The sequence below is a fragment of the Argiope bruennichi genome, chromosome 10, assembly GCF_947563725.1.
Source record: "Argiope bruennichi chromosome 10, qqArgBrue1.1, whole genome shotgun sequence".
NCBI classification, from domain to species: Eukaryota; Metazoa; Arthropoda; class Arachnida; order Araneae; family Araneidae; genus Argiope; species Argiope bruennichi.
The window spans coordinates 82,069,974-82,088,820 of NC_079160.1; the positions used below are offsets into that span (position 1 = coordinate 82,069,974).

General features: G+C 29.5%; 1 protein-coding gene across 1 annotated transcript in view; it reads right to left on the reverse strand.

Annotated features, from left to right (window-relative positions):
* Positions 1 to 8,078: 8,078 nt before the first annotated feature.
* Positions 8,079 to 18,847, reverse strand: part of LOC129988628 (neural proliferation differentiation and control protein 1-like) — a 69,066-nt gene continuing 58,297 nt past the window's right edge. Inside the window, exons 5-7 of the mRNA XM_056096895.1 lie at positions 15,218 to 15,382; positions 12,806 to 12,905; positions 8,079 to 11,059 (exon numbers count right to left, since the gene is read on the reverse strand). Coding sequence (XP_055952870.1) covers positions 10,961 to 11,059; positions 12,806 to 12,905; positions 15,218 to 15,382 — 364 coding nt within the window. The 3' untranslated portion in view covers positions 8,079 to 10,960. The remainder of the gene's footprint in view (positions 11,060 to 12,805; positions 12,906 to 15,217; positions 15,383 to 18,847) is intronic.

Genomic DNA, 18,847 nt, shown 5'->3' on the forward strand with positions numbered 1-18,847 from the left:
GAACAAAGCAGTATTGACAGGGAAAAAAAGTCCTGTATCAAAGAATGGATTGGAGAAGATGATTATTAAATTTGAATATACTGGTGATTTGGATATTATAAAAGGGTGGAAATGGATTTCAAATGAAACTATGAATGAAGTCGCTATTGTTGTAGTTGAGAACATCCAGTTTTCAATATTCTTTGACAGTATCACGACTCGTCTTACCCCTGATCTATAGCATAAAAAGTTCTGCAATTCATTTTAAAGTGGTATCCATATAAGGTCCATGTGGTATAAAAGCTGCGACATGTGATTTGCTTACTAGTTTCCAGCCAGATTAGGCATTGATAGTGTACCTGGAACATTTTAAGCTTTTATCTTAGATGGAGTAGTGACTACTCAGAACTGTTACATATGGGGTACTTGCATGTTCCTCATGTTTTGCATAACTAGCTATTGCATTCTAGAGTTAAATACGGCATGGTGCAGTTTTAATCGGATTTCATTTTGATTCCTTCTTCTTTAATGAGAACACTCCTGTTGGGTCTAAAAGGTTTTATCACAGGTGCCCATTATTGCAAACTTCTACAGTAGCAAGTCATTCCAACCTTACAAGATCGCGAAAATTTAAAGATTACTACATTTATGCTAGATAATGTTCAACACCTGATACTGTCTGACAAACTGCTGAAACTGCTTCGTACCCACTTTGGAAACATTTTGGGACTACTTGATTACCACTTTCTCCTGGTTGTGGTTCTTGAACGATTGTATATATTATGGAGAAAGTATTAGGTTGGTGTATAGTTATCAAACGTTTTTAAAAGATGCTATCAGGCGTTCTTGAACACTATTTATTATGAAAAAGAAAAAAAATTCATTAGTAACATTTTTAAACGATTAATCTTGAGCGTAGTCCCAACTGCTCCCCATTTGCTTGGAAGACGGTCGATTCCAAGGGCAAATAATTCACGGTTCTAGGAGGCAATCCATGCTTTGACATCCGTCACTAAGTTATCGAAAATCGTCATAAACTTTGTTCGCCTGCCAGTTTTTTAGATATCGATTGACGCAGTAGTCGGTAGGCGCTTCTGTGGAAGAATATGCCGGATGTAAAAGCAGTGTCCCAGCCCTTATTGGCGATGCATTCGAAACAAGACGCTCAACATTTTGTGGACACGAATTATCGTCGTGGAAGACGATACGGTTCTTTTCGTGCGGTCTTTCCGTCTCGATTGCAGCGTGGAGGCGATCGAATTGAGCCAGACAGACATCGTTGTTGATGTTGGGTAAAATTGGCCCTTTTTTTGTCGTCTGGAATCCGCCACTGTTGACGCTCATCGTCGCTATTCCATCAGTAAATCCCGTTAACCCTTAACTGGGGAGGTGGAGTCTACGAAACCGCATTTTATTTACACTCAAATTAAATTTTCTAATGAATGTTTTAAATTAAGTTTTCTAATAAAAAACTGCCAGTATATTTTGCAGATATTTTTCGTGATATATAGATATGTTTTAGAAATTTTTCAAAATATATTATCATTGAAAAAAAGTAAATGCGTTGGAAATACATTTTCTTCTCAAATTACGTGTTACAATAAATAATATTCTTGAAAAAACATATTACTTTTTAAATCATATTTATTTTTACAATATATGAAGCTATATAGCAGACAGCAATTATATGAAAAATAAAAAAAAAATGGCAATGGGTAAAATTGGCCCCTTTTTTATCGGCTTGTGTGACTTTCATAGCACGATTTTCTAGACATTTTAAACATACAGGTTAAGAACTAATATAAAAATCAACCTATAAATTCTGTATATATATATATATATATATATATATATATAAGTATCTTGGTATAGTAATATATGTCATAAATTTTTCAAAATTCATTATCACTAGAAAAATTAATTATGTTTGAACATACATATCAGAATCAGTTGAATGAGAACTTTCATCGAAAAACTCTTCTGTACACTTATCACTAAAATCACTTTCTGCTTCATTTAAAAGTGTCTGGAGCACTGCTTCATAATAGGATCAGTAAATTGGATTGGGCCCAAGTTTTAGCGCTATCTGCTAAGCCTTGTTTATCACTGGGACACTAACGGGGGGGGGGGGGTCTTGGAGACCGCGCTCAAAGAAATGACTGAATTGTTTTAAAAAGCATCCGCTGAAATCGGGTGAAAAAGTGCACGCGTATTGAAAACAAAAATACACGGTCAATCCATTCAGTTGAGCTAAAAATATAACAAGGGTGATCGAAAATCCATCGCTGGCGGTCTCACAGACCGCACGTCCCCAATTAATAGTTAAAGATGATTTTCCAATGGGTGATTCCGCTTCTGTCCCACCAAACACACAACATTTCCTTCTTACAGTGCAGACCCTTCGTTATTCCTTTCAGTGAAACGCAGACATTTTTTTTTTTTCTTTTTCTTTTAAGGGTTTTGAAGAGAAGGCACGGTTCATCCCCAGTAGCAAGATCCTTCAGAAACGGACCCGCTCATTTTGCTGAAGAAAATAGTTGAAAATTGGGACACGTTCGGTTTTATTGTTGTTTCCGAGTTCATGGTGGGCGGGGGTCTCCCCAGCCAATTTTCATACTTTTCCACGCTTTATGTGATGACGAGCGATGGTTGAATATTCGGCCCACATTCGAGTTGTCAAACTTTCGACCCCTTCCTCTCTGCCAAAAGTGCCTGGTAGTCAAAATCCAATGATCGACCTCTTCCTAGCTTATCTTCCAAGTTGATGTCGCCAGATTTGAAATGGCAAAACCATTCGCTGATTCTTCCCTCACCGAAAAGTTTATCGAGATCAAGAAATGACTGCGTTGCTTTCCATCCTTTCTCAAAGTGATGAATAAGGAAAGTGGCGTCCTTTCTCAAAATGACGCAGAGGCGGCGGTAGCAGGGTGGCAATTGCCCCCCCCCCTATCGGCAGCCTCTTGCCTCCCCCTTCCCCCGTCGGCGAGAGATTGAGAGTTTCGTCGGCAAAAGTGTTCACCATTTTAGGGCAGTTGTAGAGAGCGAGTACTGCATTATCGAATATGATTATTTAAAATCCACCTTAGTTAATATATTGTAAACAGTCGAAGTATCCCAAGTAACGGTTAAAGTAATTTGACTATATTCGGGAAAATAATCAATAGGGCGGTAGGCCAATAATATACCGTATTTTGCGGATAATTTTTGATAGACCGAACTAAGAACAGAATGCAATGGATGTCGAAGATGTTAAATTCGCAGATTTTCAGACATCTGATTCAAATGTCGTTCCTTAAGCTTATAATTTGTACTACTTTTGGTAATATAACCGACAAGGTAAGTGAATAAGATATCGACAAGATGATATTCTCATTTTGCTGGCAATTTTTGATCGGCCGACTATGAACTCAATGCGGTGAATGCCGAAGACATTAAATCTGCAGATTTTCAGACATTTGATTGAAATGTCGTTCATTTACCTTATAATTTACACTAGATTTGGCAATATATCAGACAAGTGAATAAGATATCGCATTGCCGGCAACTTTTAGGCGACCGACTATGAACTGAATGTCGAAGACTCTATCCGCAGATTTTCAGACTTTTGATTCAAATGTCGTTCATCAAGCTTTTAATTTGCACTACTTTTGGCAATATAACCGACAAGACGACATGTGAATAAGACATAAGATATGTCCCATTTTGTCAAAAAATTTTGATCGGTCGACTAAGAATTCACTGTAAATGGTTGTCGACGAGTTCAAATTCTCAGCCATTTTATCTTAAATGTCATAATGGTCATTCAGCATTTAATTTATACTAAATTTAGTAGAATAATCAATAAGCTGTCTAACGAATAAGACGTCACATTTTTCATAACTAATCTTTGTCCTTCGGATAAGATTTTATCATAGATTAAGGGAAAAAAATTGTTTTCCTCACTTTGATTACCTCCAGTGAAATTATTAGAGAAATCGATGCTTTTATATTATTCATGAATATGACGATAGAGTTGTTTCCCATCATTCAAGTTCTAAAACTTATCGCCATCTTATTTATATAATTATTACTTCCTCAGTAACGAATTGATAAATTCGTGATTAATTAGAATATTCTCATTTCACTATAAGAATATTCTAATTAAAATCTAGTTAATGGTTAAACTAAATTTAATAAAACACTCTTCTCTTTTGACACTCTTGTGAATATGCATGCTAAAAAGAGTTATTTTGCTGTAGCCACATTATGTGAATTCATTATAAATCACTGGAGTAAGTAAATTTTATAATTGTAAATTAAATTTATTTAACAGTAAAATATCCGTTTTCTTTTGCAATCTAATTTATCAGACTACAATTATTACACTAAAATATTGCTGACTGCATTTGACGACAAAAATAAATAAATATTTGTGGTTTGATAGCTTTTTAGCTACACTAAAAGAGTTTACCTAAGTATGCAATTTGTTAAATAAGTAAATTACAACCATATCTTCAGACTCTCCATTCAATATTAAGACTATGTAATCAGGAACGTATCGTTTATATATTATTTTTTTCTTTCAATTACTATTCGCGGCAAAAACTATATAATTCCAGATGCTTCTAAATTTTTAATAGATTTTAAATAAAGATGTCTTGATAAAAAGATGATTAAAATAGTTATTTTTAGAATATTCATAAATAACATATGAACTTACTTAACTTCCTAATCAATAACTGTTATTTTAATCCCTAGAATAATATAAGGGCATTTGAGGTAATGATGCATTTTCAAGAGATTTTTGCATTTTAAATTACTTAATTAATTTCAGATTTAAAATTCAATAATTCCGTAAGCGAGTCAGATTCGCCATTGTATATGAAGGAGTTAAGAAAATCCAATGCATGCAACTGAGGAGATAAAACTCACGTTTTTGGATGGAATGTTAGTTTGCAATAACTTCGAATTTAAAATGTACTTAACCATAGAACGCGTGCCTAAAAATGAAGATGGGGGAATTCATATTCAAGATCTAATTGTTTTTTTAATAAAATGCATTGATTATTAAGCCTAAATATATATTGAAAAAAAAAATACATGGGGGATCTAACGTTTAAGCAGTCCATTTTTCATATCTTCCATAAAATAGTAAGTTTATATATAAATTTAGAAAATATTTTCTCTAGCCTTTTTAAGAAACAACATTGTGTCTTTTCAGCATTCTATATTATATTGTTCGTGTCCGATCTGTAGTAAATTTTTGTTGAGCACGCGCACTTATTCCCCTCGGATTCGAAACACCTCTGCTCGTTGTTGCAATCCTTACTTAACAAATATTTTAGGTAAGGAACTACGCTGAAAAACCTATTTTTGGATAAAACATCGAATATTTTTTATTTATTATTCTAAATTTCTAAAAAAAATTCTTTTATAAAACTTTTTCTTTCAACATTCATTTTATATAGATTCCACGATAAGAACAAGCATTTGTTCATTTAAAATGACACGCCATTCTAGCGCAATTTATGTTCCTATCTATATACTGCAAGCTAGAATAAAATATAATCATATTTTTTTCTAAAATTAGATCTTAATGCAATGAAATCTCAAGTCTCATAAAAAATAGGCTCAAATATTAGCGATATTTTGACAGTCAGTAAAAGAAATTGAAAACATTTTTTTTACAAATATCTTTGCAAATTTTTAATAATGAAAGAAAGGGTCAGTATTTGAAAAAAAAAAAGCTAAATAATACTTTAATTTTTTTAATTAAATGTAAAATTAATTATTATGAGTTATTTTGAAGCCAAATTAGAGATATTGCGCTTGCCCCCTGTCGGATTTGTCTTGCCTGCCCGTCGGCAAATCTCTGCCACCGCTTCTGAAGTGACGTAAGATAATATGACGAATATGAATATGATTCTCGCACGCATTTTTTGTAACCTAAAAGTAGAATATTTTCATTCATAAATTTATAAAATATTGTAAGTTTTTATTAAAATACAGCACGTCAAAGAAACTCCTGATAATTATGCACCAACCTAATATATAGATTCTATCTGAATTGAAAGCAAGAATAGCACACCAGTTTCTCAAGAAACACATTCTGCTGCTATTGAATATGCTTTTAACACTGTTGATGTACGGTGACTATATGGTTTAAATAAGATTTTGTATCTTTAGTTCTCTATGCACCACCTTTTCACTTGGTGGTCAAAATCTAAATTATTAAAATTAATGGCAGATTTCTTTACCAAATAACATATATACTAAATACATAACCTAGAACAATGTCTATATAAGTCCGAGGTAGGGTTATTTTAATTATAACCACCTAATCGATTGAAAATGATGAATCATTTTGTCAAATCATTTGCTTGTTACTGCAAAATTAAAACCTAAATCACTTCCATCAACTGTAAGGCTTCTGTCTTTCAGAATTATCTTGATATTTCAACTTTCACTACAAATAAAATTTTCAATATCAATTTAGAAAATTAGCAAAAGAAGGAATAATGGTAAATAACAAAACAATATAGATCATAATATTATTATTTATAAAAGTTTTTAGACTACTCAATTTGCACATGCATTCAATTTTTATTCTACAACAAGGCTATGTGTGCGAAATTTAAAGAATCAAATTCATTTGATACTTCCAGTAGAAAAATGTTATCAATGAAATCAAGAATTTTATGTTCTTCTAGTCAAATGTACTTTCAAGAAATTATATCCAAGTATTAATATAATTTTCTATTCCTAATAATCATTGTTTAATGAAACATACTTGGCATATTATTTTATTAAAAGAAAAAGCTTCACACTACTGCAATCAAATCTGACCACATTATGAAACTTTGAATATAACTTAGGTAATTTCAGTGGTTGCAAAAGAAAGATTCGCCTATAAATACATAGTGATTATTCAATATCTACAATAATGAAATTCAATTTTGTTACCATAAAAGTGGAACTTCTTTACAGCTAGGAGAAATGTTGATAATATGGGTGAACATCAGATTAATAATAAAGATGCTAATGAAAGAACCGATAGTTATCCCTCTCTGCTTTCTAAATGTATGGTAATATTTTTTAACAAAATTCATTCCTTATAAAGGGACATGACTGACCAAGACTAATATTTGAGAAAATTAATTTCGTTGGTCTATCTATCTAAGAAGTAAGCAATGTTTCCAACTTGAATTGATAATTTTTTTTAAGCTTTTCCTTGTATCATTTAATAAACTTATAAAATGAAATCATCTTAAAAATATGCTATACCTTGATTATATAATTTTTAGGATGGAGGAGTAACATTTTCTAGTTTTCCATTATATTTCATTGTACTCTAACAAATACATCACTTATGCCATGTAGCCTATTGAAAATCCTCTAATCTACGTATACAACCAGAATTAAAATTTCAATTTCATAGATACACCCCAATACACAAGAATGAATTACATATAAATAATTTGAAGTTTAATAAATACATATATTTCATTAAAAATACCAAAAGTCTTTCAAGAGTTAGAGATAATACATTTCTTTGTTGTTTGCATTGCAATAAGCAAAATAGTGTGGCAAGTACTTTTACTTAGTCCTCCATTCAAATAATATTACAATCACTTCAGTTTGATTCCTTGCAGGACTTCAATTTTCATGGGACATTAAGTTCGTATAAAAAACACCACACAAATGCGAAGAAGATTCTAACTTCTGCAAAACTATAATTATAATGAGAGATTTCAGAGAACTGTAAATGATTTGCATTGGCAAAATATCTAAGAGATGCCCAGAATTAGCTAAGGAAGAAAATAGGTTAAAAATTTGGATGAAAACAGTGCAATTGCTTCATCCCATGCAATTTATATATATATATATATATTAGTTTTGAGCACAAATTTAAGGAAATTTTTGATTTATGAGATTATATTTCTGTTTTATCTGTGGAAGATATTGTGATCAACAGCAAACCTTTACAAAATATAATGTAACTAGATCGAAATATTTCTGTTTTAAACTTCCTATAACTTATATACATTTATAAACAGTTTTGTATCCTCCAAGACTGGATAATTTTCTGATAGTTCAACTCGTTGAAAAGAACAATGAGGCAAGGGTTAAAACAATTTATTGATATTGTACTTGTATATATGTACAACAGGAAGCACAACCATGCTGACTTAAATTACAGGGTTCAGAACACTTACGAAAACTTCATACAAATAATAAATCATAATTAGACCACTACAAACAAAATGTTAAACTCTCTAAGCTTAAAATACATGTGGCATATTTTACGTTCACAAAATCTATGTAATAAAATTAAAAAAGAGAGTAAGCAAGAGAAAATGTGAAAATGCATATGCTTTGGAAAGAATAAAAAGACAATTATAAATCATTTATCATTCATTGGACCCGTATACCAGCTGACTAAAACACCATTGTCATACAAGTACCAAATTTTAGTTATTCTGGACCTTAGTTATGTTTCACACCCCACAACATTTTAAATATTTCAAACAGTTATTCAAGGAGTAGGTTTACATATGAGTGAACGGACAAAAAGGAAAGTGCAACAAATGAAACAGGTTTTCTGATTAAATAAAAACAAATGCAGTTTCACATTTTGAGAACTTACCATGAATAGGAAGCACAAAAAGCTTTATATATATTTTATTACCTTTTAAAATAAATGGAATGTTTGCACTGAGAATAAATAAAACTTTTTTTTCAGAATTACAACTACATAAATGCATTAATACTATGATATTCAAGTTCTAGAAAAGATGCTGTGCTGTATCAACCAAACAGAAAATGCTTCCTATTTACTAGATATGCACACGTCCAAGTACACATAGTAAAAAGGTGAAAGCACAAAAGCAATAGTGCGATTTATAATTTTCATACTAAATAATCTGATTTAAAGCATTTATTGTGAAGGATTTCATATTTTTTGAAGGAAAATATTTGATGCAAAGATTTGTGGACAATTCACCAAGCAATTCTAAAGTTAATTGGATCTAATTTGCCGCAGATACTATTTGGCAATATATTTATACTCTAATCTTTGTATAGCACTGCCATACTTCGAATAACAGATAATGCATTGCTTCTTTCAATGTTTTAAACACCTTAATTTACTGAATATATTTCACCTTTGTACTGTTACATAACATCAACAAGGTATTAATATAAATGCTCATAAAAAATTGCAATCAAAAAGTTTGACTAGTACTGGTTTTATATATAACTAAAAGTAAAGAATAACATATGTATAATTTAAAATCATTCATCAGTGCGTTAAACATACTAAAATACAAATATATACACAAATTGTTTTAGATTTAGAAATATCAATATATTAAATTTAATTTCTTTAATGATAAAACTTAAACATCCTTTTTAATTTAAGTATTCTATTATTTATATATATTTTTAAAAACCTACATAGGCAATGAGAATTTTCAGTTGTTTGCTATGAAATTTACAAAAAATTCTTAGATCAAAACATCAAACAGAGGATATACAATGTTCCTTCATTACCAGAATATGAATTTTCAAAAAAGATAAAGAAATATTGTGTTAATCAATAAATTGTTTATTCAGTATGTTACAACTGAGAGTTCAACATCAAAGATCTTTACCTTCTATAAATGCATAAACATTAGAAATATAACATTTTCTAGAGCTATTCTGAATCTGTATATTTAAAATTCTGACAATAATATAAACTCTGACTAGAAGTTGGTAAATTGTACCAATGGGATAACTGTACACATCTTTTATTGCAACAAAGATCCTTACAAGATGTACAAATAACAATACTTTTCATGTGTGTGCATTTTTTTGTGACTAGTATATTAATTCAAAGAATTATGTTCTTTGAAAACATATAATATCTGTAAAATTCTTAATAATTTCACTTCCACTCTTGACTAGACATCGACGGAAAGTAACAGTCTGCAGGTTTGCCTAATCTTATCAATTACTAGAACAAAAATACTATAAATATATTTCTTATTACTTATCTTTAAAACTAGACATTTGCAGCATCTAGTACAAGTGATAGACTATATGCAACAAGATTCAACTGCCTGTCTATATAATAAATCTGTACAAAAATAGAACTATCAAATAAAACCTTTATAAAAGGAGAATGAAAATGTCTATTTAAAAATAACATCTTGAAGTTGAGCTGGAAATAAAATTTTAAACCAATTTTATTTGATATAATTATTTAACCATTAAAATAATTTGAAATATAATATATAAATGATTTTTATCAACAATCTGATATCCAATATTTTATATATATATTCGGATGATTAAACCCAAAGCTAATAGTTCTGTATTGATAAAAATATTTTCTAATCAAGAACCGGGGGGAAATAAATAAATTTATTTATTACGATTTTCCACACTTATTTAAAGTTGATCTATCAGAATTTGAAAACAACAACAAAAATGTGAATCCTTAATTCAACAATAATCAATAAAAATCATACTTTTAACATACAAATTTTTCTGAAAATTTTTTATCATTATAGGTAACCAAATATTATTTATTTTTTGCTTTTAAAATATTAATCAAATTTGAGATTTATCTCAAAAATTTAACTTCTATTTAAACTTTAATGCTAAAAATTGATAGTTGTTTGTAATCAGTTTTACCTGAAAAATAAAACTACCTTAACTTTCCCATACTAACTTTTCTATAGCCATTTTATTATAATTTTATTTATTTATTGAATTAAATGCTGTTCTGTCTCTTATTAGCAATAATTACCACAAATTTTAGAGAAAATTAGAATTTAAACTAAGATAAAGATGCTCTATCTTTCCTGGAAATAAAAGCACCTTTTTGAAGTGGTTGAATCTTATTGCATATAGTAGAGGATATAGAAATTTTTTGCAGATTTAGGACAGGATAAACCGAAGGAGGGTAATAACTGGTAGCTTTCGAGCAAGGACATTTCTGGATGGATGCAAAAGTTCAGTTATGGTGGATGTCATCTGACTTAGCTGGGAGCGGGGGAGACACTGGAGTAGAATCATCATGGAATAAAGGATTTTTAACCTCCATCTCACCAGTCTGAAAAATACAAATTTATTATTTAATATATGATTCTGAAAATAATGCAATATTATATTAAAAATTACCAAAATGTTACATAAAAAAAATAAAGATCTTCAGTCTAAATTTCACCTTAATTTGCTTACTAAATGTTTGCTTTAAGGGCAGAGCAATTATTATACCAGTAGAACACTTTTCTCTGTGACAAAGGCCGATACAATTGCTGCATCACTAAACAAATAAGACTTAACCCCTCTCTCCCTTCATATTAAATTATTAAACTCTAATTATTAAACATAATTTTCTTTCCCTTCTTATTCAACCACACTCTGAGTGATTTGTAAATTTATTGCTACTCGAAAAAACAAGGTTAATACTTTTTTTATCTGCTCAAGAGTAATAATCCCACAAGCAATTAATTTATCTACAGATCTTGCACAAATTTTGCAATCAATCTCCCCACTTTCTTATTTAACAATGAGAAATCACTCAGGATATTTCTGATATCTGCTCCCATAATTTCAAGTATAACCAAGCACAAATAATTACAATACATAAGGAATAAGAATAAGACATCAAATAATTGACTTGCATGTCAGAAAATTTGAATTTGAAACTTTTAGATTTCAACATCAAAAAATCTCCTCAAATACTAATACTAAAGGATAATAATTGCACATGTGTATTTGCGCTCCACAAGGTAGACTAGAGTAAAGAAATTGTACACAAACACAATTTAGGAAATGAGAACATGCATATCAGTTATTTTATCTTTGAAATTTAAACTAAAAATTTATCAAAATTTTGATATTTTTTTCTAGTAATTTCCTCTAATAAATTAGTTGCTACATAATCTTTTTCTTCAATTTCAATAAAATTTTAAAATTATTCTAGGTATATTTTATAATAATACATTTTCATCATTATAATGAAATTCAAATTATTTCCATTATTATTGCAAATATTTGATCCTTGCTTTTTTTCCATTATTGATATTCAAGTTAAGAATATTTGGTGCCTCCCCCCATATAGAACTGATTTATGTTTATCTGATAATCTTAATTAGTTTTTTTTTTTCTAGTGAAGCTGCAATTGTAAATAAGGTTTAACTTCAAAATAATCAAATTTTTAATTTTTTTTAAATAGTTAGTGCACTACACTGTAAAAAAGCACTCTTCAACACTACAGAATTAAAAAAGCATATTTGGTACGGAAAAAAAACATCTAATGATGAATGATTTCACTTATTCTCCTTAAAATATTATGCTCATGTTTCAATTCAATAAGCAAATTATTATAAATTAGTTCAAGTTTACTTATTTTTCTTTTCAGATTAATCTAATTTTAGCTGAGATGACAGACAGGAAAAAATAGGTATGAGCATAATATAATGAACAGAAGAGATGTAAAGTTTCTAAAGTAGAACATACAGAACAAAATTTTAAATTTATAAACTCCTCTTTGATTGCACCATTATGTGTGTTAATGTATAAAAAAATATTATGAAAATTCCTGATAGCTCTGAAAAAACAGTTGGTCAACAAAAATAGCTAAAAAATCCTTGTGGAATTACAGAATGGGATGTGGGGGGGGGGAGTATTAGTTTTCAATTCAATCTTGTTTTTCAAAAAAAAAAAAAAAGTTTTTTGATGCAGAAAGTTTATAAAATGTTGAATGTTCTCTTTTATTTTTCAGCATATTTTCAAACTTACTGGAGAGTAATAGAAAAGTATTTATGCATCATTTTTTAAATAATATACTTACTGGAGCTAATCCTGGACATTCATAAACAGTGTAATCGCCTTCTTCATTTTCTTCTTCAGAATCAACATCTGAAGCTGAAGTATTTTTTGTAGACCCAGCTCTGAAAAAAAAAATAGTTATTATTATTGCACAAGAAAATATTTTATAGTAACTTAATCGTATTTGCAAAATCAAAGTACTAATATCACTTCAAATCTAAAATCCATTGAAATCAGACAACTACTTTTCAAATGTTCAATTAAATGATTCCATGCATATCTGTTTAAAAGGGCATGAATATTCTCAATTCCTATTAGAAAGTTATAATCCTCTGCAGATCAACACTTGACAATTTTCCAGGAATAATCCAAACTATCTTTTTAAGAAATAGTATGTGGTTCAATTAGTCTAATATGCTTTTCCAGTTCTAACAAGATATAATTAAAAGATCTTTTTAGCAAAAATCGTACATATAAATCTATAAAGTAGTTATAACAAAGCCTTCACAGTTGGACCTTGTTAATGAGCAGAATATGTTCCCAATCATAATGCAAAACACTTGTTAAGCAAAACAATTTCTTTCCCATAGAATTTTATGTAAAATAGGACAATACATTCCATTCCAAAAAAGATACTCATACAAATTAAAAATATATTTATCATTGGCTATGCTTAAATATTTAATGAAAATAAGACACAGCTTTATTGTCAACAGAATTTGAAATGCACATAGCTACTACTTAATATTTTAAGAAGCATCACTCTGATAAGTAAACTGCAATAATTTTCCATGCTTTCAGTAACTACCTTTTTTTTTACTGAAGGCTGTTGTTTTGTTGCGTCAATTATTTCTCCCTCTCTAGACCAAATCTCTTATACAGCTTTTTGATGCGACACATAAGCTCTTTGGTAGTTCTGATTATGTTAATTCATCAGATCATCGATATTGCTGCTATCTATCATTAACCCCATAATCTTAGTCAGGGCTATAATCTCATCGATTAAAGGCTCTGCAGATATTCGCTCTAACTTTTCAGAATCGTGTTGACAACGTCATCTGGCCAAAATTTCTTCCAAACCTCCCGACACAAACTGATATAAGCGAATCCATTAAGAAACATCACTAGATCTCCTCGCTACTAGTTCTACAAAACATCGCTCGTTAAACGAGTCACTTTTTTTACATTTGTTTTGTTTGTCTTGCAGGATTTCATTGTATTGCTCATTATAAAGTTTCTACTCTAATTGTGATTTAATAGGAAATTCTTAAACTGCTAGAGGTAGGCATATACTTTGAACAAGAAGAATTATACTTAATGTGGTTTGAATTAATAAATGTACTAATAAAAAATTACGATTATAAACTTTTACACAGTTTCTCTCCTGGCTCTATTTAGTCAAACAATTTTAACATACTAAAATTTTAAAACAAAAACGATTAAAATTGCGTTATAAAGATTTAAAAATCACAATTTTTAGACTGTATTAAGGCACATTATTGTTCATGTTCCAGTAGTACAAGGATACACAGCATGATCATATTACCACCATAAAACTTCAAATCTTCAAATAATTCGAACAAATACGGAGCTTCAAATACTTCGGACAAATGAATAATCAAATCTATGAGCATTTAAATACAGTGGTACTTCGCTTAAGGCATATAATTCGTTCTCGATCGTTTTTAACAGAAGAAAAATCTATCTAAAGTTTTGATGATCAATGAAATAATGAAAATTATTGCAAATCATATTTAGAAACATTTTTAAGTCAACTGAATCTAAATAACTAGAGAATTAAATTGCATTAATCGTCGGATGGGTCATATTAATTTTAAAAAGTGTTATATATAAGTTTTTAGGCTTAATTTGTATTCTATACTCACGGTTTAAAGTTTTGGAGGATGTAACTATAAGAATTGTTTAAAAAATAAAAAAAGAAGAGTACACTGTTTTGGCTTTTTCCTCGGGTGCCATTTTATATAGATCCGCTTCTTGGCATAGAAATGTCTTTTCTTTTTATTTATACATTATTTTCTAATATATATTAAGTGATTTTGAAAATAACAGCAAGATAATCTGAACAGCAGTAAATGAAGAATGAACTAAGTTCTCTTTCGATTTGAAATTTCTTGGAATGACTACAGATTTTCATAGGAGAGATAAATGATTAACTTGAATTGCTTAACATCATCAAAATCTTTGAAAAAAATGGTAAATGCTATAAAAAATAAATAATTGCGAAAACAAGGAGCAGAGGTCTAACTGACATTTGTCACTGTTGGATATTCTAAAGTCCAATTATGCTAAAAAATCCCATCTTCCCATAAATTATTCTTAATAACCACTGTTTTTCTAACAAACAAAAAATGAAATTTTGAGAAATTCTGTTACATAAAAAAAATAAAAAAGTGTATAATTTTTGTATTCTTACTTTTCAACAGCAATCATCTGCTGTTTTTGATGCTGGTAATGGTACATCTGAGCACTCTGAGCTAACTTCCGATCCCCGTTGGGAGATGAAATATCTTTGCATGGACCAGTCACACCATACGCGGGATAATCAACATCAGCGGCCGCTTTTCTACTTTTCTGTAGCCTTGAGAAAAAAAAAATCATAAAACATAACGATGCTTAAATAATAAATGAATTTAACTTAAACACAATATTTCGATTCTATTCCGTTATTTCTCTACCAGAGATATTAAGTAAAAAACAAATTTCCTAGAAATCACAGAAGCTTTTAGATCTAATTTAAATATTAATTAATTTCCAAATTTTTATCTTAATTTAACCCATATTAATTTCATTCTAAAATGTTCTCTTATTTCCTGATCCAATTCCACCTTTTTTATTTAATAAATTCTACACACGCTTTATAAAACTGCTATCTCACTATTTTCTGACGCTCCGAGTAAAGGGATAAAAATCCTTAAATCTTGCAACATTCTTTAAAAGGTACCTAAATTTCCCTATCCTAAATATACAGGTGTCAAAGAAATTTCTATAAAAACTTCATTATAAAATCATCGAGAGAAAAATTTCGGTCTTTTTCGCTCTCTGCTCTTGTGCCGCGATATAGACTGACGTATTTCTTCGCATTTATTCTTGTACATAAATTATGCCTTCAGTGGAGAGATAAATAAAAGTTAGAAATCCAAAGTGTCTTACCTTCGGCCACGCATCTGCTAAAATATGTTTACCTCTATATTTCATTTTACATAATTATTATTAAAAATTATAATCTCTTTACATAAAAATCACGACTTACTCTTCTAAATAGTATCAATGCATGGTCACCTCATGCACATTAAATGTTCTGCGCCAGTTCGCTATGAACATAGAGAAATTAAATGACATTCGCAGTTGCGTTTTGTCATGTGAATGTGATATCGCGCGAATTACAACATTTCCATCAAATGTATCGTTTTATACATTTCTCATAAATGCGCCGGTTTGTAACAAAGGGTTTTAGGCAAATTCTTTGTAATGAAAAACACTTCTTTTGTAAGATACAAAGCTTCGGTCATATGTCGTTTCGTTGTTAATGAACTCGGGGGTCGTCCTCGTCACCTAACAGCGGTTCAAAATTACGAGGTCCGTCCCAAAATAGCCCTAGTGTTGCTTTAAAACGGAACATTAATATAACTAAACTAAATTGTTATATTTTGAAATTAAAGGTCACTTCCGATCAACATCTAAACTGTGATAAAAGACTTATTTCGATTCATAATATTGTGTTTAGCATTCCCAAACAATAAAATCCTCAGACGATGAACAAAGATATTTTGTTTTTATCAAACGCGTACCAATGCGCAAATAAATCATATAAAATAAGAAATATATAAGTTGTAATCAACATTCAAAAATGGATAAAAAACACAAAGCAATATATGAAATTTCGTAACTCTTCAATTCAAAGAAAAACTGAAAATATGAAATGAAGAGAAAGTCTTCTCTTAACAGCGATTCGTATTAATTTATATAACGTTATAATAATATGAACAAACAAAAATCCTATATCATCTAACAGCGCATTTTTAAGTTTTGGGTTAATTCACTTCCTTTTCCTCCTATAAGAAGTGCAATGGGTTCAAAATCACATTATTTGAAATTCAGTGCACTATTTGAAACTACTTGCTATATTTGGCAAGAAAATTATACATGAAAGACGCTATACCAGATGTATAACGCGTTCCTATTTCCTTCGAAATTCAACCTGTTTCCATGTAAAAAACTCACCATTTGATATTTGAGATGCTTCAACTTTCTAAATTAATTGTTACGAGTGATCGAACACAGCTGTCAGATTCATCAAAATGCGTCAAACAATAATGAGGTCATGAAAACGGAAATTCCTCCGAAAATGGTATTTCGGTATTGTTATCATACAACTTATAGAGTTTTCTTTCCTTTTATCACAACAGTCCACTGGAAATTATAATACCTTCAAAAGCTTTAGTTTTACTTTCTGGTTTGGTTTGGTTTGATTATATTAGCGTCCCGTTTGAAGCAACACTAGGGCTATTTTTTTTACTTTCTGGTATCAATAGAATATTCAAGTACATTCTCATTCAAGAGAATGTATTATAATGATCAAAAAAATTCCACTTCGAAATTTTAGCGAATCCTCCCGATTCATACTTCTCTGAGCTCGGAAAACAAATTTTGGAAATTGCGAGTAAATATAACACAATTTTGGATATCACTTTTATAACGTAATAAAACAAAGGGATTATCAATATTGATAATTTAATTTAACTGGTTCATTTTTTGCGTCAGGCACAAGGCGAATAAATAGTTTGGCATTGAAATTCTATGGGGCTCAATGAAAGCATACACATACATATTTTTACATTGCGATTTATCAGTCATTACATTATATTATATTATAAAACAGTGTAATTTCGTATTTTCTTAATCATTGTAACAATGTTTTTATTAATAACAATATGATATATCCAGCGTTGCTCCAAAAGGAAAGGGGAAAAATCCATCTCAGATTAAAATCTATCCTATACACAATATTCATAGAAAAGGTTTAAAGAAAATTGAATCAATAATTTGGGAAATCTTTAATAAACAAGTTATTTATGAATTTTTCACTTTTATATGTAAAATATTTTATATAAAAAGCCACATTACTTTTATATACATATTTTATAACAATTATTTTATTCTATTTTTAATTTGACGATAATGAGTATACTTTGAAATCGATCATTTTAATTTAAATCTGAAATCAATAGCTAAATATTTGCTTAAACAATCCTGAAAGAATTTAAAGATTCGCTGTTGAAAACAAAAAGTAAAAGTAGTTTTTTTTAAAAAAAAATTATTATTACTACTGAATACAAATGAAATCTTAATTTTCTACAGAAAACCCAGAGAGAAAAACAAAAAAAAAATAGAAATAATTTAGTCATACTTAATTGAATTAACATTGAAATGTAATAAAGTATGAATGAGAAGAAAAAAAAATGCGGTATTTAATTTTAAATACTCACTCTAATATAAAGTCACACTAACATAATCGATTAATAACATAATTGATTATTTTGGTCTTTATAAAAAGATATTTATAACATTCAACACTTAAATAATTCATCAAATCACAGTGAAAAGCATATTCGAAGTTTTGTTAAAATTTAAGACATCTCATTTAATACTGCGAATGGATTAATTTCAAAGAAGAAAGTATTATAATGAAATGAGACAGCACACAATTCCAAAACTGGATTATATATATATTAGTAACAAATAAGACGATGTCTTTTAGAGATAAGGAAAAATATTAATTTCGTACTATTCTTTTGTATTTACACCACGCCTAATACATCTTTAGACTATCACTAAAAGTAATTTTCGATTCCCTGTCTTTATTTACTTTAGATTTTAATCTGCATCTGTCTAGATTGTTTACAAAAATAAATTTTGGACACAAGACTTTGATTTCTGATTAGTTTTCTTATATTTTTGTAGTATAAACAGGAATTTTTGGAATTTGGGCCGACAACAAATGCAATAAAAATACAACACAAATAATGGCCAAGATTGTTTCACG